This window comes from Podarcis muralis, chromosome 2 (genome assembly GCF_964188315.1).
Source record: "Podarcis muralis chromosome 2, rPodMur119.hap1.1, whole genome shotgun sequence".
Classification (NCBI taxonomy): Eukaryota; Metazoa; Chordata; class Lepidosauria; order Squamata; family Lacertidae; genus Podarcis; species Podarcis muralis.
This window is the reverse complement of record NC_135656.1, coordinates 53,595,714-53,616,262: the sequence shown is the minus strand read 5'-3', so window position 1 is coordinate 53,616,262 and position 20,549 is coordinate 53,595,714. Positions and strand designations below refer to the sequence as shown.

General features: G+C 45.9%; 1 protein-coding gene across 2 annotated transcripts; it reads left to right on the top strand.

Moving 5' to 3' along the window:
• Window positions 1-7,201: 7,201 nt before the first annotated feature.
• POU4F3 (POU class 4 homeobox 3) lies at window positions 7,202-9,171 on the top strand. 2 transcript variants are annotated; one of them, XM_028721022.2, is made up of 3 exons: window positions 7,202-7,321; window positions 7,609-7,788; window positions 7,852-9,171. In XM_028721022.2, the coding sequence occupies exons 1-3, from the start codon at window positions 7,202-7,204 to the stop codon at window positions 8,599-8,601; spliced, it is 1,050 nt and encodes a 349-aa protein (XP_028576855.1). In that variant the 3' UTR covers window positions 8,602-9,171. The 2 variants fall into 2 exon arrangements, with proteins under 2 accessions (XP_028576855.1, XP_028576854.1); XM_028721021.2 differs by having other exon boundaries at window positions 7,615-9,171.
• Window positions 9,172-20,549: the final 11,378 nt, after the last annotated feature.

Here is a 20,549-nt window from a genome sequence, read left to right as displayed (position 1 = left end):
ATCAGAAAACAAAGAGTGACTGACAAGAGATTTGTTCCAAGTGAATATCATATCTGAGCCTTCAGTGTTTATCTGGAATGTGTCTTTAAAACAGTGCCTTGTTTTTGAGACCCCTATAAAAATATGCTTTATTAAAATGGCCTCTCATCTTATGCCCCAGCCCCAGTAATCTTAGTTAAAGGGACATTTTAAGTCCTTGTGCATGAAACTGAAGATCAAGTGTCAGTTTCATTATCTGAATAGCTGGCAGCGGCTGGCTGAGCAGGAGAAACCCATTGCTAAGGGCTCTTGTATGCAATCCTACATTTCCCCTTTTATTTATTTACTTTAACTCGCAAGTTCCAAATAGCAGGAGGGTTAAGCAAAAAGACAAAGGCCTGCCATTTATCCATCTATTAATTACCTCTAGCATGGTAGGGCCGTCTGTAAATACAGTGCTACTTTAGATAAAACTTTCATGCAGCTATTTAGGCCCTTTGAAATATAAATGATTTCCTTTAAATTTTTTATCATAAATCAAGGCATGGAGCTATGCGACAACACACCGATTCCCCCCCTGTTGGGAGGAAGCTCTCTCTCTCGCTCTCTCTCTCTCTCTCTCTCTCTCTCTCTCTCTCTCTCTCTCTCTCTGCCTTTTGCCTTTCAAAGCCTAGTTCATGTTCCACTTCCAATTGCCTGGCTCTAAGGCTTGATGGGAAGTGATGGCGTGCTGCAGTCTTGTCATCAGGCCCTCTGCTCCTTGGGCTGCCTTGTCATGTTGCCAGCAGATCTAAGGAATTTAAAGGGGGAAAGAAGGGGGGCAAGGAGGTAGCGCTTTAATGGCCCTGTACCAGCAGAGAACAGAGAGATGCTGCTGGACTCACTGTGGAGAGGTGACTGCCCCATCCCATAATCCTTTCCAAGGCCTCTTTGTCTGGCTTTTGAAAATCTCCCCAGACCCCTCACTGGTCCTGCTTCCCACCCTGGGTGTCTTTTGCCTGGCTTGAATGTCTCCTTGAACTCTGATAAGGCCTCTTTGTGTATTATAATGATTTGATCATATGTGTCATAATATGTTTTTGAGGCCTGTTTGTTTCCTTGTGATGATGGGGGGCTATAACCTGTATTTGGTTGAGCAGTAAAAACTGATGAAGGTTTAGGCCTCTTGGATAGAGGATAGAGAGCACTCTCTCTCTCTCTCTCTCTCTCTCTCTCTCTCTCTCTCTCTCTCTCTGTGTGTGTGTGTGTGTGTGTGTGTGTGTAGAAACTAGCCTACTGTAACCAAGATAAGCTTTACCTTTGTGGCTCTGTCCACTTTTGCCACTGGCTCCTCTCACAACTGGTATGTCGCCTCCATAAGGGAATGTGGCCCTCAGAGTAAAAAATGTCCCCACCCCTCTGTTAACAGCACCAGGCAAATAGTGTTTTAAGATTGCCTGGGTCTTTTAACTCTATGTTAGTTAGATTAATTTTATGCTGGGATTTTATTGCTGTTGTTTCCTGTTTCAGTATATTTTACTGTACATGATTCCACATTTGGTAAGCTTCTCCAAGAGCTTCAGTTGAAGAGCGGCTAATATGTTTCTGGAAAGAAGGCAGGCAGGCGGCCAATTATACTCGGCTCCTTCCTGGATTTTGCTGGATAGCATGACTGGTTGTGATCCATGTCCTGTCTCCGCAGAGGCCTGAGCAGGCAACAGAGTGAGAACTGGGATGGAGAATGGACCACTAGATATTCCTCCAGTTTTTAGTAACTGGAAATGCTATGTCAGGGAGAGGAAACCTGTGAATCTCCAGATGTTGTAGGACTCCTGCTCCCATCAGCCTTGGCCAGCATAGCCCATAGTCAGGAATGATGAGAATTGTACTCCTGGAGTATCTGGAGAGACACATGTTCCCCTGTCCTTGTTGCTGGTGGTGACAATTTAAGATTGGGCAAGCCCACTACAAGAACATTAAAAAAAACCTCTGGGATCAATTAGTATGAATGGATTGTTTTATTTCTTTGTTTCTATAGCATGACACCCAAGGTGGCATACATGGGGCAGGATTCAACTAATGAGTGCTGTCAGTGAAAGGGAAAGTACAATGGGGCTTTTGCCCTCTCCGCCTTCCACATGTCCCTGCATGCCTGTTTTCCACCCCACCCCCAAAATTGGCTCAGGAGAACCTCCAGAACAGTGTGCAGGGGGAGGAGAGAGGAGATTGTACACTCTTACATTAACCAGAGATGCTTCAGTCATTATTGGCATCCGTTTGTCTCTAGAGATAATGGAGTGCACCTCTGGGGATGAAGTCAAACCACTGCATTAGCAGCACCTAAGTGACCTTCCCAGGGTGCAAGCCTGGGCAGTGTGTATGGAGGTCCTGGGCTGCTCAGACCCCCCTCTCAGCCTCACTGATTTGGTCCAAAGGAAACCAGAGCAACATATTTAGCACCAACTTGGCTGCAGGAGTTGCCGGAGGGAGGTGTACAAGACGTTGTCCAACCATCTTAGGGACTCCACTCCAAATTTGTGTAGGGTTTACCCCTTAGACTTTTCTTCTCCTGAAGATATCTTTCAAGGCAGCAGAGGTTTGGTATCTGATTTTTCGTTCTCTTAGACAGGCTAAATTATCAGATTGACAAGGTCCATCTGCCCCTCACTTCCCCCTACAGCACATGCAGAAACCTCCTTCTTGACCATTAGATCTGCTATTGGTCTCATCCTCTCAATCTGCTGGAGCCTGTCTTCACAAGCAGGGGATATTCCCAAACTCACTGAGGGTTTGAGAACCATTGGCTACCCTCACCTCAGACAGAGGGCAAGTGGCAAGAGCTGTATCCATGGATCCCAAAGGTGGAATGACAGCACCCTGTTCCCCCCCCCCCCCATCACTGCTCCTCACCAAGCACTGCTTCTGCCTCCAGAATGGCAACTGTGGGGGCAGCTGATACTCCTAGGAATTGTGTGGTAAAGGGTTGGGTTTGGCTGTGTGGCCTCTAGCAGCTGATCCTGGCTGTACATCTGAGAGTGCACAACTGAGAGGGGGCGCCTGAGAGTGCCCCCTTACACACCACATGAATTCCTCCAGCCTGGAATCAGACTGTGTTCCTCTTCTTCCCCTCCCCCCCCCCCACTGCCCCAAATACTTTGTGGTTCCTTCCCTTGTGGTGCCCTGTGCTGGCTCTGAGCTGCTTCCCTTTGCCCTGGCGGCAGCTCTGAACATGTGGCGGCTCTAACCTGGGGCACCTGTTGCGTTACTCTGCTGTGCTCGCTTGCCACACAGTTCCAGGAGTGAGACAGATGGGAGAAAATTTGGACAGCTTTAGTTAGCCAGGAGGGAGAGCTAGATCCCCTTCACAAAAAAACAGGTGATGAAGATTCTCCCTCCCTGCCCCCAAGCTCTAATGGGGCAGAGACTAGAAGTTCCTGGGCAAAACAGGTTCCCACAGGTTGTAGTAGTTGGCTGGATACCCACTGGGATGGTTTTAAGAGAGGATTATACAAATCCTCATGTATAAGGTTATCCATGACTCCTAGCTATGATGGCTATGTGTGTCAGGGACTGGCTGGGAAGCACCAGTTGGGAATCCCATGGGAACCCCCAGAGGAAGAAGGCTCAGAGCCAAGGTATTGGTGGTGGGACAATGATGCGTGGTCAGAGGGCAGACAGAGCAGACGAGCTCTTTTCTAGGTTGACCTAACCTGTCCCGCAGTGCTTGTGTACACAGTTGCATAAGTTCCCCATGATCGGTCAACAACCCTTGTTAACCAACCCCCAGTAACAGGTCTCTCCCATTGGCCCATTTTCAGGAGGTGTTTCTCTCTGCGAGTTGTTTCCCTGGCTAAGTAGCCACACAAGTCATTGCAGGAAAGTCTACGTACCGTTCAAGGAAAGAGTTTCTGCACTGCTAGGTTTTTAGAAGCCGACCGAAGAGAAGCACTAAACATACTTTATCCTTCATTAAAAGAACCAGAGATTTGTGCAGCTGTCAAAAAAGAAAAAGAAAAAAGAAACGAAAAAAGCATTTAAGATCAACGCCTTTAATAGACTCAGATTATGACACCCAGGAGATAGAAAACATCTGGAACCCATAGGCATTTTTTGCGACTGGGGAGAAGAACCGGCAGTGCCCTAGATGAGTGGAGATTTCCTTGGACCTGAGTCAAATTTTGTGCAAACAGGTTCCACCTTCATGAAAGAAATATGGGTAGTGTGGGGGGAAGGGGGGGCAGCTGCCCCCCTAGATCAAGTAAAACAATAGAAATATTTGACTGACTGACCAATCACATGAGTTCTGCCCCCCAACAAAGTCCTGCCCCCCCCTCAAGAATATTGGCTACACCCATGACTGGTAGGTAGAGGAGCAAGAGAAAGTGTTTATTTATTAGGACTTGGCGTGCAGAGCCAAGGTATGCATGCAGAGGCAATGGGTGTGTGTGAACGTCATTTAACAAAGGGGGTGTTCGTTATTCCAGGATAAATTCTCTTCTGTGTGTAGTGATTAGAGTATCAGAGTAGACTTGGGGAGGTTTCAAATCCCCACTAGGCCAGAATTTGATCCTGGACTGGTGTCTGTCTGTCTCTCTGCCGAACCTTACCTCACTAGGCTGTTGTAGCTGTAAAGATAAAAGAGAGAGGTAACCTATGTATGTTGCCTGGGAGGAAAGCTATGTTATGTTGGGCCGAATTGCTGCTATAAAGATGAACGTATTGCCAAAAATGCTGTTTTTGTTTCAGACTTTACAGATTGTGGACAAAGTGGACTGTTTCAGGAAGTGGCAGAGAGATATTTCTAAATTTGTCTGGCAGGGCAAAAAGCCCAGAATTAAGTTTAAAATACTAACTGATGCTAAAGAAAGAGGGGGGTTTGCCCTGCCAGACTTAATGTTGTATTATGAATCAGCAGCTTTCTGCTGGTTGAAGGATTGGCTGCTTCTTGAAAACACTGATCTTTTAGATTTAGAAGGATTTAACAATGCTTATGGGTGGCATGCATATTTGTGGTATGACAAGGTTAAGGTTCATAAGGCTTTTAAGAACCATATTGTCAGGAAAGCAGTGTTTAATGTCTGGATGAAATACAAAGACTTATTAGAAAATAAAACCCCGAGGTGGTTGTCACCAATGGAAGCTAAGGCCCCGAAAAGACACAATATGGAGGCCAAATGGCCGAAATATTGGGAGATACTAGAAAAGGATGGAGATACTTGGAAGTTGCAGAGTCTGGAGAAATTAAAAGATAAGGTGTGAGATTGGTTACATTACGCTCAGATTAAAGAGGCTTTTAAATTGGACAAAAAGATAGGATTCCAGGTGGAAAAATCGAAGTTAGAAACAGAACTGTTAGAACCCAAGACTAAGGTACTTTCAAAAATGTACAACTTGCTGTTAAAATGGAATACACAGGATGAAACGGTTAAGTCAGCTATGATAAAATGGGCACAGGATATTGGGTACAATATTATGTTTGCTGACTGGGAAAAGTTATGGACCACCGGTGTGAAGTTCACGGCATGTAATGCCTTAAAGGAAAATATGAAAATGATATATAGGTGGTACATGACCCCAGTCAAGCTTGCAAAAGTATATCACTTGCCTGATAATAAATGTTGGAAATGTAAAGAAACTGAAGGAACTTTCTTTCACCTCTGGTGGACCTGCCCTAGGGTTAAGGCTTTCTGGGAAATGATATATAATGAGTTGAAAAAGGTATTTAAGTATACCTTCCCTAAGAAACCAGAGGCCTTCCTTTTGGCCATTGTTGGCCAGAGGGTGTTAAAGGAGGACCGAACATTTTTTATGTATGCAACAACAGCAGCAAGGATACTCATCGCTAAGAATTGGAAAGTTCAAGATTTGCCCACGCTGGAAGAATGGCAGGCGCAACTGATAGACTATATGGAACTCGCAGAAATGACCGGCAGAATCCGAGACTTGGGAGAAGAAGCAGTGGAAGAGGATTGGAAGAAATTCAAGAGTTATTTACAAAAACATTGTAAACTATATGAGTGTTAAGAAAGGTGCAGGAATGAGAACAACAGGGCATCAGTAAATAAGGTGAAGAGAATATGAGAATAAGTGAAATCTCAGAAGAAGAAAAATCTAAAGATTAATATTATGTTTAAATTAAGTATTCAAGTTTAGGATAAAAATATTTATATTTATAGACATAGTATTGGAAAATCACAAAATAAGATATGAAATAAGGTCATAACTTGCTGTTTATAACTCTAGAAATTGGGAACGCAGGAACGGGAGATGTGAGGAGGTCCAAAAGAAGGAAAATATGGTTACGAACTACTTGATTTTGTTGTTGCTTTGCAGTATGTGTTTGTTTGTTTGTTTTTTGTTATATTTGTGTGTGTGTGTTTTTCTACTTTTGTTCAATGTAGAATGGTGATGGTTTTATATGTGTTTGGTGTTTTGAATGTTTAAAATCTTTAATAAATATTTTTTTTTTAAAAAAAGGAAAGCTATGTTATAATATATCCAGCAGATCTGCAATGTGCAGCACAGCGAAAAGACACGGTTCTTTTCCAAGCCTCCAAATTATTACGTATTCTGCTGTTGTTAAAAAAAAAAATGGATAGCTCAGTTGGCTAGACTACGAAGTGATGATAACACCAAAGTTGCAGGTTGGATCTCTGTATGGGACAGATGCATATTCCGGCATTGCAGGGGGTTGGACTAGATGATCCTCAGGATCCCAATTCTATGATTTGAAACTCGGACCCCTCTGGAGCTGGAAAAAAACGCACGGAGCGCCACAACTGGCCAGGTTTGTCGCCTTGGGACGGTGCGCATTTACCTGCTTTCTTCGTCCTGGCCAGTTCTCCGGCCTCTTAACGAGCGGCCAGAAAGCAATCCCTGTCACAGTCGACGGGGCGGCCTTTTTAAAAAATGGCTTTTGGCAGGATCCTTCCCAGCGCCTCAGCTGGGGACCCCCTGCTCTCCTCCTGCTTGGCTCCCATCCCTGGGGCTCCCCCCCCTTCCCTCTTGGCCGGCACCAGCAGCAGCAGCACGCGTGCGCACAGGGTGCTGGTCCCATGGCAGGCACGGCTTGTAAGATGAGTGAAGAAGCCGAGGTGGAAGCAGGCGCGGGGCGGGGGGGCCGAGGCGCAGCGCCGTGGCAAGGGAAGCGTTGTCCTTGAGCACCGCTCACTTTGACAGGCGCCCGCCAGAGAACCAAGGCGGCCTCGATGCCCGACGCCGCGTCCCGGCCAGGTGCGCCAAGATGCTGGGCATGAACGCCAAGGCGCCTTTCGGCGTGCACCCTGCCCTGCAGGAAGCCAAGTTCGCCAGCCTGCACTCCAGCTCGGAGGCGATGCGCCGCGTGTGCCTGCCAGCCCCGCAGGTACGTAGACGGAGCCTCGCGACTGCTCGAAGGCACATTTTCTGACAGGCCCGGCTTAATGTTTTTTTCATGTCTCCTGCACAATCTCCCTCTCTCTCTCTCCCTCTCCCCCTCCCTCTCTCTGATCCACATGTCTGTTCCAGCAAAGCATCTTGCGCCTTCATATTAATTTTTATGACCTGAGCTTTGAGAAGAGGAATCTCTGTGCTTGAGAGAGAGAAAATGTGTTTGAATGCCGACTTGACGGTATTCCCCACTGACGGCGCTCTGCGCGTTCTTGCTTGCAGCTGCAGGGCAATATATTCGGGAGCTTTGATGAGAGTCTGCTGGCCCGCGCGGAAGCTCTGGCGGCGGTGGACCTGGTCTCGCACGGCAAGAGCCATCCTTTCAAGCCCGACGCCACCTACCATACCATGAGCAGCGTCCCCTGCACGTCGGCGGCGTCCAGCTCCTCGCCCCCCGTGGCCATCTCGGCGCCCTCGCACCACCATCACCACCACCACGCGCAACATCCTCACCATCACCCGCACCATCCCCACCCGCACCACCACGCCGGGGCGCAGCACCAAAGCCTCGACGGCGGAGACCTCCTGGAGCACCTCTCTCCCGCGCTGCTGGGCGGCCCCGAGCCGGGCGCGGTGCTGGCCGGCCCCATGCACCCTCACGCGCACCCACACCTGGGCGCAGCCATGGGCCACCTCCACCAAGCCATGGCGAGCATGGCGCACGCTCCTCCGCCGCCGCCTCCCTCGACGGCCCCGGTGCCGGCTCCCCACGCGGGTTTGCCTTGCCTGGGCGACGTGGAGTCGGACCCTCGCGAGCTGGAGGCGTTCGCCGAGCGCTTCAAGCAGCGGCGCATCAAGCTGGGCGTGACCCAAGCCGATGTGGGCGCGGCGCTGGCCAGCCTGAAGCTGCCCGGCGTCGGCTCGCTGAGCCAGAGCACCATCTGCCGCTTCGAGTCGCTCACGCTGTCGCACAACAACATGATCGCGCTCAAGCCCGTCTTGCAAGCGTGGCTCGACGAGGCCGAGGCCGCCTGTCGCGAGAGGAGCGCGCAGGCCGAGCTGCTGCGCGGCGCCGAGCGCAAGCGCAAGCGCACGTCCATCGCGGCGCCGGAGAAGCGCTCGCTGGAAGCTTACTTCGCGCTGCAGCCGCGCCCGTCGTCCGAGAAGATCGCCGCCATCGCCGACAAGCTGGAGCTCAAGAAGAACGTCGTGCGCGTCTGGTTCTGCAACCAGAGGCAGAAGCAGAAGCGCATGAAGTACTCGGCGGGGCACTGAGAACGCCAGGTGCACCAAAGACCATAGATCACATACATATATCTATAGCTATATCTATATAGATCTCTATAGATGTTGCTCGACGGCAACAGGGAGCTGAATAAATGGATCTCTGCAAGGACAGCCCTACCGAGCCACAAAGCCATGGACCTTAACCAACCAACAAACGCTTCCTTCTTTTCCTCTGGCCATCGGCCGCCTGGTTTATTTATTTTATTTATTATTATTATTATTACTATTTATTGCTTATTAATTATTTTCATCATCATCATTCAGTTGGCACAGCTTACTGTTGTTCCTCCCTGCGGGAGCGGCTGCAAATCAAAACTACTAACCATCCAAAATAAAACGCGCGCACACACAAAAAGTTTGTTTCTCCCCCAACCTCCAAGCCATCTTTCCCCGTTTCATCCTTCTGGGTTTCTCTTCTCACCCGAGTGTGTGTCTTCTGGCGTCCTAGAGAGTGTATGAAGCTTGTCATTTTTGTTGGAAGAGTTTAAACTCGAGAGGTACTGATTTCTTTTTTTAAAAAAATTAAAACAAAAAATGACGCAATAAGAACGGCAGTGGTAGATGCAGTTCGGAGGGGGAATAAACCGCACCTGGATTTATGCAGAGAGAGGTGGGGGGGGGGGGGAGAGGACCGGGAGAGAAGAGAATGAAGATTTATTCAGATTTTGTGGATTTGTATCGGTGGGCAGGGGGAGGCTATTTTCTGAAAGTCCGCTATTGTAATTTGAAGCCAGGTTTGGGTAGTTTTTGTTGCTCCACCGCCTTTTACATGCTTGGTCAATTGCATGCTGTGGATAACTTAAAAACACAAAACAAAACCCGATTCCTTCTTAAAAAGCGGAGGTGGGCCGAGCTTTGTTTTTAACAGCAAAATGGCTTGGTCTTATTTTTCACACACACACACGCATGCCTCTCTCCAGATGCAGTATAGTTCGTTGTTTCTTGGGTGAGGAGAGAGGAAGGAAGAGGGGGTTATCTAAAATAAATCCATGTCGAATGGAAATCTTTGTTGGGGAGTGGGGGAACTTGCATTCCCCACCCTCCATCAGCGACTCGTGGATGCGTTTACTTTTTGATTTCCATGGGTATTATTTCCAAACACGTGTTGAAAGATCATACTGAGCCAGCAACAAGTAATAGATTTTTGCCTGAGGTGAGCCACTGCATCCACATGGCGTAACGTGTGTGCCCACCCCCCGCCGGCCAAAAGGCACCTCATCCCGGTCAAAAAGTAAAACTCCCCTTCTAGTAAGGTAAACTTTCACCCGCACAGGACGATCTGCAACACTAACTGCATAAAAGCTCATTGGAACTGGAGTTTAGTGGGTCTAGCGGGCTTGAAATCCGAGCTCTTTCACTTGAGTCTGTTGAGTCTGAGTGACTTTAAAAGAAAAACAACAACAACAGATGTGAGACTTTTCATTGCACCTCCGAAAAGAGTTTACTTTTGGCCCACTGCGGAACCCATTTTGAACTGAAGACAGTCCCGCAGGAGTTTTTAAAATATAGCTGTCAGTCCTCGTCCGGGCTTTGATCTAAACATGTTTCTGCACTAAGTAAAGAGTTCTTTTTGCAAAATGTCTTGTCTGTATTTGTATCCGCCCCTCTCCTTGGAAAATTTATATTTCCTCTCTGTAATTGGGGCATTTTGTCCACTCCTGTCATCTCTACACCTTTCTCTTTGTCACTAACTTTCTGCCCCCGCCTCCCTGGAAAGACATTATGAAATTTCTCAAATAAAAGAAGCTTTATTTTTCAACCTGAACTGAAGTTTTTTTTTCTCCCTCTCCCGCCCCCACGACCGTTTTGTGGGTTGATCTTGTGGTTGATCTTGTTTTCTGTTTAGATGGAGAAGTGTGGGGGACAGGGAGAAACATTTTTAGGCGCGCTAAAATGTTTCAGTGAAGCGAGTGATATTTGTGCCAGAAAAGAGAGAGGCACATCTTGCCTGACGAAGAGTTCTGGAGAAGGTGAAAGCTTGCCACGCTTTTGTGACATTGTGGTTGACCCCAATATAAGTATTGCTGAACTAGATTTTCCAAATATTTTCCTATACGATGTACTCCGAGTTCAGAGGGGCTAACTCATCGGAAAAGCGTTACAGGGTTGCTACGATAGGGGTCAAGCCGTTCCTTAAGATTATTGTATGTACTGTATTACGTTATACCTAATTTCGGCCCGCATCTTCTTCCTAGAAAACCAGTTTTTTCTTCACATTATATCATACTTTGAGTGTTAATGATAACACTTAATTCTCATCCCTCCATATGACTTTTTTTTTTTTTATGCATTTCTTACCGCTGTTCCCACGTGCGAACTTTTTTATTGGATGGTCAATGTTTTGGAGAGAGAGAGAGAGAGAGAGAGAGAGAGAGAGAGAGAGAGAAGTACTCTAATATAACAACATCCCTTGCCAAAATCTTAAAACTTTCTTGTGGTAAAGCCTACAGAGCCCACTAATGGTGAAAATAATTTCGCAGTTCATAAAAAAAAATAATCAAATTTTATTGCTGTTCATTAAAAAATAAAACAAAATACCGGACTGATTGTTTTTGTAAGAAAGTTTAGCCGAAGCCCTTCTCAGCAGGACAAGGATTGAACTTACAGTATTTGTTTGAAGTTCCATTGAGAAGGAAAGAAATCGATCAAAACAACTGTATCAAAGGTTGATTTGGAATTCTGCTTAAAAGGAAAGTAGGGCTTTTGTTTATAAATCCCCGAAGCACCTTAAAGGATTAAAAATTAATGCTCGAACCGCAGCGATCTTCGGAATGTCTCGCCCTTGCATATCAATGAATATCCAGCAACAAAACTCCGACCACATTCTGCTTCCTTTGAAAAAATAACAAGAAAAGATCCTTACTGAGTGGTTTTTTTAAAAGTTTTTTTTTTAGTCCCATGAAGAAAATCGTAAGAAAGAGCATTAAACTCTCCTCCAACGCCCTGGTTTCATTTTGTTTTCTCAGCGAGCCCCAATGATTTCCCCCAATCAAATGTCCTTTAATAATAAATGCCCTTGTGTCATTACATTATATTGTGGGTTCTGAAATTTTAAAATAAGGTTGATGCAATATTAATTGGATAACGTGGTATAAAAGGGGCAGAAAGCAATGCTGCCTGCATCCTGTCTTTGCTATCCGCTTGGATTTCAAGAAATACTCTTTTCAGGGTTGGTGGCGGTTGTTTTTATTTAAGAAACAAACTAACAGGTAAGAGGCATTTAATGATTTTAACATTCCTGGTTACTTAGCCTGCTGCATTGCTGTATTTTGAACGTAGCCTCCTGTGTTATTTGGTTTTTTTGTGCCCCCCCCCCCTCTTTATTATAATCTGCCTTCCTCGTGCTTCCCCCGCTCGGGAGACTTTTCTTCTTCGATTTTCTAGGTAAACATCCAGTTTCTATGAGGATTTGCTTTAATAGAATCGCGTTCAATTTTAAGACAGGCTTAACAAATTCTCTAGTTCTCGCTCTCTTTCCCGGGAACTGAAGAGTTTCCCCAAAGTCTCATGTCAACAGAAACAGATTTTTGAAACTTTTTTGAAACCCAGTTGGCCTTCCAAAGTTGATGTTCTCAATTTCAGCACCTGGACAGCTCCCTGCATAGACAACCTCAGGGCATTCCACTTCAAGAACGCAACTTTCTTGTCCACGGAGTTTCCCAGATTTAATCCAGAGGATGTGCTTTTGGAAGGGATTTCTTGATGTACGTCCCTTTAAAAAAACACCTCATCTTTTATTGATAAGCAGCTGTTGTACTTTATTAGCTTCTTCCTTTCTTGTGTGGATTGCCACGAACCGCGCTGCGCTGCATTTAGCCTGTCTCGCAAAGGCAGGCAGGCAAGCAGACTGCTACTCACACTGGGTTAGAAAACAGGAAAGGGGAATGACGCGGGCGATGGTTTCTCATTGACTGTTGCCGGATATAGCTTGCAGTTTGGTGAGTTTTATATTGCCCATCGGGAGGATGTTTCGGGAAGCAAGTTCCGAACTTATCAGATAAAGCAGAACAAAAGCTATTCTGGGAAAGAGAGAGAGACTCAGAGAAACACACACACACACACACAGAGAGAGAGAGAGAGAGAGAGAGAGAGGTCTGTTACCCTTCTTAATTTTTAACACGTGCAGAATAGTGCCAACTGCCTATGTTAAAGGACTTGTAATTGGACGATAAATGTCTTATGCCTGGATTTTGATTAGTTGTCTTGAGGGGCCCCATCCCTTCTTCTGCTATAGGTTTCCATGCATTTTCATTCCGATGTAAGCGCAAGCGAGAGCTTGTCCTTCAGTCTCTTTTTTACCCCAAGTCCCATCGTGCTGAGTGAAGGCTTGTCTTCCCTTTCCACCCACAATTTCCCATGCGGTGATGAAATCAGTCTCAGCATTTTCCAGCTTCTGTGCAGTTTTTGTTTGTTTGTTTACGTGTCCAACATCTAAGTCTCCTACATGCCTACTTAGAAGTAAACCCCGCTCATAAGGATGCAAAAGGGTTGGCAGCTCAGAGGGCCAGAATCTATCTAGCAGCTGGTTTCTGTGTATGAAGAGAAAGAATTCAGAACTTCTTCTTCTTCTTCTTCTTCTTCTTCTTCTTCTTCTTCTTCTTCTTCTTCTTCTTCTTCTTCTTCTTCTATCAATTTCTTGTGATGGGCTACAAAAAACTATGATACGTTCGTTCCTGCCGATATTTCTCGTTCCCCTCAGTTGCTTTATAAAGTAGAAGGAAACAGTAGAATGATCTCTCTCTCTCTCTCTCTCTCTCTCTCTCTCGTAATATGGTGGCCGATGTGAGTGTGCAGATGCCTTTCCCCTTTCGCTTTTTCAATGAATAATCCAATTGTAGAGTTGGACTATTCAGGACTCTTTGGCCCAACGTGGGGTCCGAACTCACAACACTGAAATTAAGAGTCTCATGTTCTACCGACCAAGAGAACCATATACCGAGTCAGCCAGTACATGGTCTGTCTCCACGGATGGGCAGCGGCTCTGCAGGAATCCAGGCAGGGCTGTCTCCCAGTCTATCCCCGCTACCTGGAGAGGCCGGGAAGGAACGTGGGACCTTCTGCATCCAAGAGCGATGCTCTACCAACGGACCAGGGGCCTGACTCAGCAGAAGGAAGGGCTCCTATGCTCCTTCCTCTGTGTGTGTGACTCTCCGAGTCCTGCGGGCCTGCTTGCCTCCTCCCTTGCGAATCCACTGAGTGATCGCGTCTCATACACCAAGGGGGAGGAGGGCTCCCCCCACCCTTCCCCCATCTCGCCCCCCGCTGCCCGGATCAGCCCCTCCCAAGTCACCTCCCCTCGTAATTGCCTCTGCTCCTCTGGGCCAGCCGGGGCTAGAGTCGCGCTGGGGGATCTGATCAATTAGTCATTAAGCGGCTCCATTAGCTTCCTGATAGAAACGCCCCGTGTCAGTTTCCTTGTTTGTGAATGAAAGCATTCATTATGAGCGCCGCGGAGGGGCAGGGCGGCGGGAACCTGATCCGGTCAGGCGGGAGGGGAGCGGGGAAGGGGACTCAGCGCACAGGCAGCGCCATTCCATCCCGAAAGGAAGGCTTCCTTTGACCAGAACTTCCAGCCGAGCGTCTTCTGGTCTCTTCTTCCAAGCCAGACGCGAGAAGAACGAGGCTGCCATCCCCCACACCCCACTCCTTGGAAAGGAAGCCCTGCGGAACTCACAGGGACTTGAGGAAACCTGTCCCGGCCATAACAGGAGAAGCGATTATGGGTTAAGTTAGGACGTTTTAAAAATCCACTTGGACCATTGATTCGTTCTTCGTCAGAAGTCCTTGAACTTTGAAAAGGCTTCTTGCTTGCCTGGATGTAGGATAGACTCTACCCGATAGATAGTAGGTGGGTGGGTGGTCTGTAGAAACTAGCCTACTGGACAAAGGTGAGTTTGCATTCATTGCATTCACTGCCCACTTTTGCATCCAGTCCTGCCTTCCACTGGCATGTGTTCCCTGGAAGTCGCCCAGAAGAGAATTACGGTCCACCGTCTGAAAAAGGTTCCCCGACTCTGTTTTATTCAATATTAATAACATCTACCAAATAGGTCTATATTTTAGAGAGCAGAGAACTTGCAGGGTTTGTTTTATTTTGGTCATGGTTAGTCTAAGTGCTGTCTGAGGCAGAAAATCTTAATGTCGCTCCTATTTCCATTAACTAATGGAACACAGCAACAACACCAACACACACACACAGAGCGAGAAATTATCCACAATAAACCCTACTGGATCTAAGGGGGACTGTGGAAGAACTCTCCTTGGTAGATTGTGCCCTCTGGGTCAGAGAGATCTGTCTGTCGCTCACTCTGCCAAACTTTAGTGGCACCCAAATCAGTCACTCTGCTTTGCTTCCTGGTAGAGCCTGCCTCTGCTTTTGGTGCTGTTCTTGCAAAACTGAGAGACAGCGAGGTATAGTGCTTAGGGTGTTAAGAGTAAGGTCTCAGAGTCCAGGATTCAAGCCATGAAGCTCACTGGGTGACCTTGGGCCAGGCTCCATATCAAAGCCTAGCCTACCTCAGACAGTTGTTGTGAGGATGAAATGGGAGAGAGGGAGAACCAGTTACGCTGCTCTTAGCACTTTAAAGAAAGGGTGGGGTATACATGAAATAAATGAATTGATTGGGAGACACAACACAGAATCTTGTGTATGCCCAGGAGAGTAGTATTCAACTCAAAGAGAAAACTTAACATTCCCAGTAATGCTGCCTCACCCGTGAGATAAGAGTCTCATTCCATGGTGGTCGAGTCAATCCTCCAGATGGAGATATGATAGCAATGTATGAACCTTATAGTGTTCATTTTTCTACTGTTCATGAAAGACATTTGAAGAAAGTGTGTGGCCTGCTGTTTCTTGAATAAGAGAATGAAAAGATGTGAAACAGAAAACTTGCTTTCTGCATGTGAGTCCTACAAAAGACCAAAGTTCTATACACATTCCAGTCAAGGAGTTGGTCCATCTGGACATTTTGCTGCTCTGTAAGGAGTTTTTCTTGATGCAGACATGATTACAACATGACAGCAGTCAGGAAAGACTGTGCCATTTCCCCCTGATCTGACAGGACGAGGGGGCCAGAGAAGGACAGGGAGCCTTTTACCCTGTTACGGTTTTGTAGGAATGTGGGCAGGTGCAGCTTGACATGCAGTACAAAAGTGTGGAAGAGGCTCAGATGACACTCACATTCCCTTACTGCAGTCTTCTCTGTTCGTTAGCTCAGTTTGCTTGCAAGTTCACCAGCTCTTGACACAGAGAAAGAAGAGAAGTTTGCCAGTTCCGATTTATCACAATGTTTCCATAATGCAGGGGTTGCCAACAGAGTGCCTGTGGGCACAGTGGTGCTCTTGAGATCTCCTCAGATGCCTTCTGAGCTCCCTCCCTCCTTCCATCTCTCTCTCTCTCTCTCTCTCACACACACACACACACCTTAGTCAGAATTAAAAGCTGGAGGAAGTTTATTTATTATTAAGAGATTTCTATATCATCCTTCTCCAAAAATACACAGGGTAGTTAAAACAAAATAAAGCAATATACAACATACTACGTAATATTATTCACAGGAACTCAATTAGCAGCAGCATAATTTGAAAATGGCTTAACCCACAAACCTCTACAAACCTGACCATAAAAGGGCCCAATTTAATGAACATAAAGTTTGGGTCAGGCACATTTCAGAGGGGAGACATTCCACAGATGTACAGTCACATGTTTTTCAAGGCTCAGTTTGATTCTACTGGATTTGATCCCTTCGAAAAGCAAAGTTTGTGTGTGTGTGCCTGTGTGTTTTCCCTCTTCCTGCCTCTCTTTCTCTCTGTGTGGGTGATCTGGGGGAGGGGTGATAGATGTGACCAGAGGGGCTGTCACCCATAGCACTTGCTCAAAAATCCAAATGTGCCCACAGACCTAAAAAGGTGCTTGGCTCTGCTGTAATGCAGCTTATTAAGAACCCTAGTTTTATCCACATAGTCATCTTTCTGAATTTTAAAGTTAATTCACACACATGCACCTTAAAAGAAGAAAGCATACATCCCTTTAGTTTAAGCTCTCACTTGCATCACCAGCCTCTTTGCTTCTTATGGATGGTACTCCACTGCTTTTGACAGAACCCGGACAGGTTTAGCAGTGGCAGGAGGAGGAGAAGATTTTCCTGGGAAAAGTCATGAAGTGATGGGAGAAACTCCATCTGCTAAATGTCAAGCTGCAGTTAAAAGACCAGGAGCAGGGCCAGCCAAAGAGTTTGCAACCGAATCAAAACTGAATGCCTGCCTTTAATACAAGGAGTGGATTGTAGCTGCACATAATAACTGCTTTGGGATTAAACCCCCTCCCCCCTTTCTTCAGAGAGAGAATTCCTACAAAAGTAAGAGAGCTATCACCTCTAGGCAAGCATGATGGGATGAAGCCAAGAGTTAATCATCAGCTCAAATGTTAGGCTGCAATTCTGAATAGATCTCAGGGTATATAATTAAAACATAAGACAAGGCAGTCTGTATCAACCTGATTTGGTGAAATGAACCCACTTCATCCAGTCAGATAGACAGTTAACATATGCCTCAACCTCAGGTTGCATTTGTCCCAGAGTCAATTTTTCTATTGATAGGGTTCCTGTATGCTCTACAGTAACATAACAAGTGTACATTCAGCAGGTAAACCTTCCAGGCAGAAGGAGTGTGTGTGTGTGGGGGGAATCTTCACCTGCTGAGTTTCTGCCTGTTGTGAAGCTATTTGATTTGTCATGCTTATCCCATGCTTCATCCAATGAGCTAAGACGGGTCTGCAATATTTTTCTCATTTTAGCCTTACTGTGAGAGAAGTTAGGCTAAGATTCAGCAAGCAGCATGAGGCCATTCAGTTTCATAGCTGAGAGGGAGTGCTGCTATGGTTCTTGAAAGGGGGGGGGGAGCTGCCTGGGAAGGTGGCTCATCATCACTGGGTTTAACCATTGTTTGGTCCCCACCACAGACACCAGCTTCCTTGGCAGGAGCAGCTGGATCTGGGAAGCTGCCCACCACTTACATATCCCACATTGCCCCCCCCCCCAAGCAAAGCAGAGTGCTCCATGGCACTGGAGGAAATCTGAGGAGATTAAAGTGCTGCTGCCAGATAAGCCTGTGGCAATGGAAACAGCTTACCAGGAGTGCCAACACAGGGGCAGGTTTGGGCAGGAGGAGTGGTCCACGGGTATTGGGTGCTGATGGCAGCTGTGCTATAGCTCAGTGCAAAAATATGCCATAGGGATCTCAGATGCACAAGTATCAGCAACTCTTACCCCTCCTCCCGTACCCGAGCTGCTTCATATAAACCTCACTATGTCTCACTCCTACACAACATTTGAACTCATACTTTGGAGATTTCTTTATGGTTGCAGAAGCATGGAGAGCATAATGTTGTCTCATACCTGTATTGTTCTTGCTTAAATAGGAAGGATCTCATTCATTCTCTCTCTCTCTCTCTCTCTCTCTCTCTGCATGTGCACACACATGCATCTGTGTGTGTGTGTGTGTGTGCACGTGCACATATGCATGTGCACACACGCACACGCACCTTGCTAAATCACTGGTCATGGAAGTACAGCAAATGGATCTATGGCAATATCTGTGCCTTATAATGCAAATTAAATCAGCTGGATAGCCCAGTTGCTTAGAGCATGCTGCTGATAATGCCAAGGTTGCAGGTTCGATCCCAATGCGGGACAGCTGCATATTCCTGCATTGCAGGGGGTTGGACTCAATGATCCTCAGGGTCCCTTTCAACTCTACACTTCTTTGATTCTTTGATTACTAGCTTGTCCAATGTAAACAGCTAAGAACATAAGGAAGAGCTTATTGGATCAGACCAATGACCCATCTAGTCCAGCATCCTGTTCTCACAGTGGCCAACTAGATGCCAATGGGAAACCCATAAGCAGGATTCAAGCACAAGAGCACTTTCCCTCCCTGTAGTTTCCAGCAACTGGTATTTGGAAGCATCAATTCCCATCATGGCTAGTAAGTCTTTGATAACCTTTGACCACCCTCTCCTCCATAAATTTGTCTAGCTGCTAGCAGGAAGCATATGCATAGCATTTGTGGAGTAGCCATTGGTTTTCATTATCTGTAAGAAAAAGCGCTTCTTTGTGCATTCTCCTTGCCTTGCCAACCATCTAGGCCAGGACCTGCTGAAAACTCCCATACAACTAAATAAGTTGTAAGTTTCTTCAGCTGGTTGTTTCATCAGTGCTGACAGCTCTACTTTCAAACTGAGTGTTACCCTGAACTTTCAAATTAAACATTACTTTCGATAGACTCTGACATGCAGCGTAAGAGAATAACACTTCTTTGAAGCACAGAGACCAAGTGAGAATTACCAAGACCTGGCACACTGGTGAATTTTTCAAGATCTGTACAGATTCAGAATTGAAAATAAGAGCCAAGCTGGAATTTGATGATCTCATTAGAAAACTTGTAAGGCAGAAGCAAAGGCTGTTTTTGAGCTTGAGAATGTCTCTGGTGAGCCAGAAGTGTTGAAAATGAGCAATGCCCGTGTGATGCCAACATAATGGTGGACATTTGCATAACTTAAGGAACCCAAGGCAGCTCCCAGCTTTACCTGGAGATGCTGGGGATTGAACCCAAGACCTTGTGCATGCAAAACAGATGCCACACCCGTCCTCCTTAAAAATCTGAATGCAGCACCGAGAAAAGCTGGGTTCTGTGACTCGTATCAGTAATGCAAATTAAGAAAGATTCCATGAGCTTGGTTAGATTCTGTTACTTACTCAGCATCTGATAGTCAGGGATAGGAACTATATAGTGCTCACAATTCAACCACTTATCTCATTTCGAAGTGAGTGAACATGAAATTTATTACAGTCAGAGACCAGCTTGTGAAACACAAATGGAACTACAATCCCAATAGCAAAACAAACATTTAAAACAATACACAACAATGGATTTCAAGTTTAAAAGTGTGATAGGCATATAAACACATAAAAACTTTAAGATAGATTACCTTCCCCAGAGTAGGTCATAACTGGACCTAATGGTCAGGGGTCCCTTTACCTTTACCTTTACTTTACCTTACCTTAGAGAAATGACCCAGAGTCACCCATGGATCCGAGTTTGGGAATTTTCTTAACAAACTAGATTGAATCTCATTGGTGCAGTTAGGTAATTTTATTTAGACTTTGGGGACATCCTGGTCTTACTTGGGGTAGTTGGTGCTGGGGCTCTTTCAGAATGTAGCAAGCCAGCCTGGATGTTTCTGAGGGGCTTCTTGCTCATTCTGCCAAGAGGGACTCTGAGCATCTACCCCCAAGAGTTCTGACCAAATGGCACCATTGTCTTAATTCATGGGAAGGCATTCTGAGCTCTCACACACTTTTCACGGATGATCATTGTCATAATGAAAGATGCAGATTTGATGTCCAAAACCTCAGCCCATGTTGTTTTCCTCTCCTACTATATTATAGGCTTATCAGCATATCAGATGCAGCATATCCTTTCCCTGATATCATTACATGGTGATTTCCCCTCCATTTTTAAAATATTATTTGCCTTATCTTCATTCACTAAAGTGGAGAAAAGCACAGTGTAACGATGTCAGGACATGGATAACTTGTCCTCCACATTACAAAGGAGGTAAAAAACAATTGTACTCCCCAAAATTGTCATTGCAATTCTTTCTTAAATCCTTATTAATTTTGCTGAATCTTTTTAATTTTGCTGTCACATATTGTCCAAATGTTTTTGCTGGTTCATTTAATTGCTGGATGATTTAACAGTATTTCATATTCTGTACTTTCCACCCCAGTGATATTTGATACTGGAAAGTTGATCATTTATAGGATTTGGTAGCTAACATGCAATGGTGTATAGTATTTGGCAATATGGAAAGCTGATACCCTGGATTATATTGAGTGGAAAAAAGACTGAGGTGGTTTTAGTCCCCCTGCTGCATA

What these genes read in the sequence shown, in the direction of transcription:
- POU4F3 (XM_028721021.2), top strand. Translation starts at nt 7,202, where the DNA reads ATGCTGGGCATGAACGCCAAGGCGCCTTTCGGCGTGCACCCTGCCCTG. An exon ending in TGTGCCTGCCAGCCCCGCAG is followed by an intron (nt 7,322 to 7,614) that starts GTACGTAGACGG and finishes TTGCAGCTGCAG; the next exon opens with GGCAATATATTCGGGAGCTT.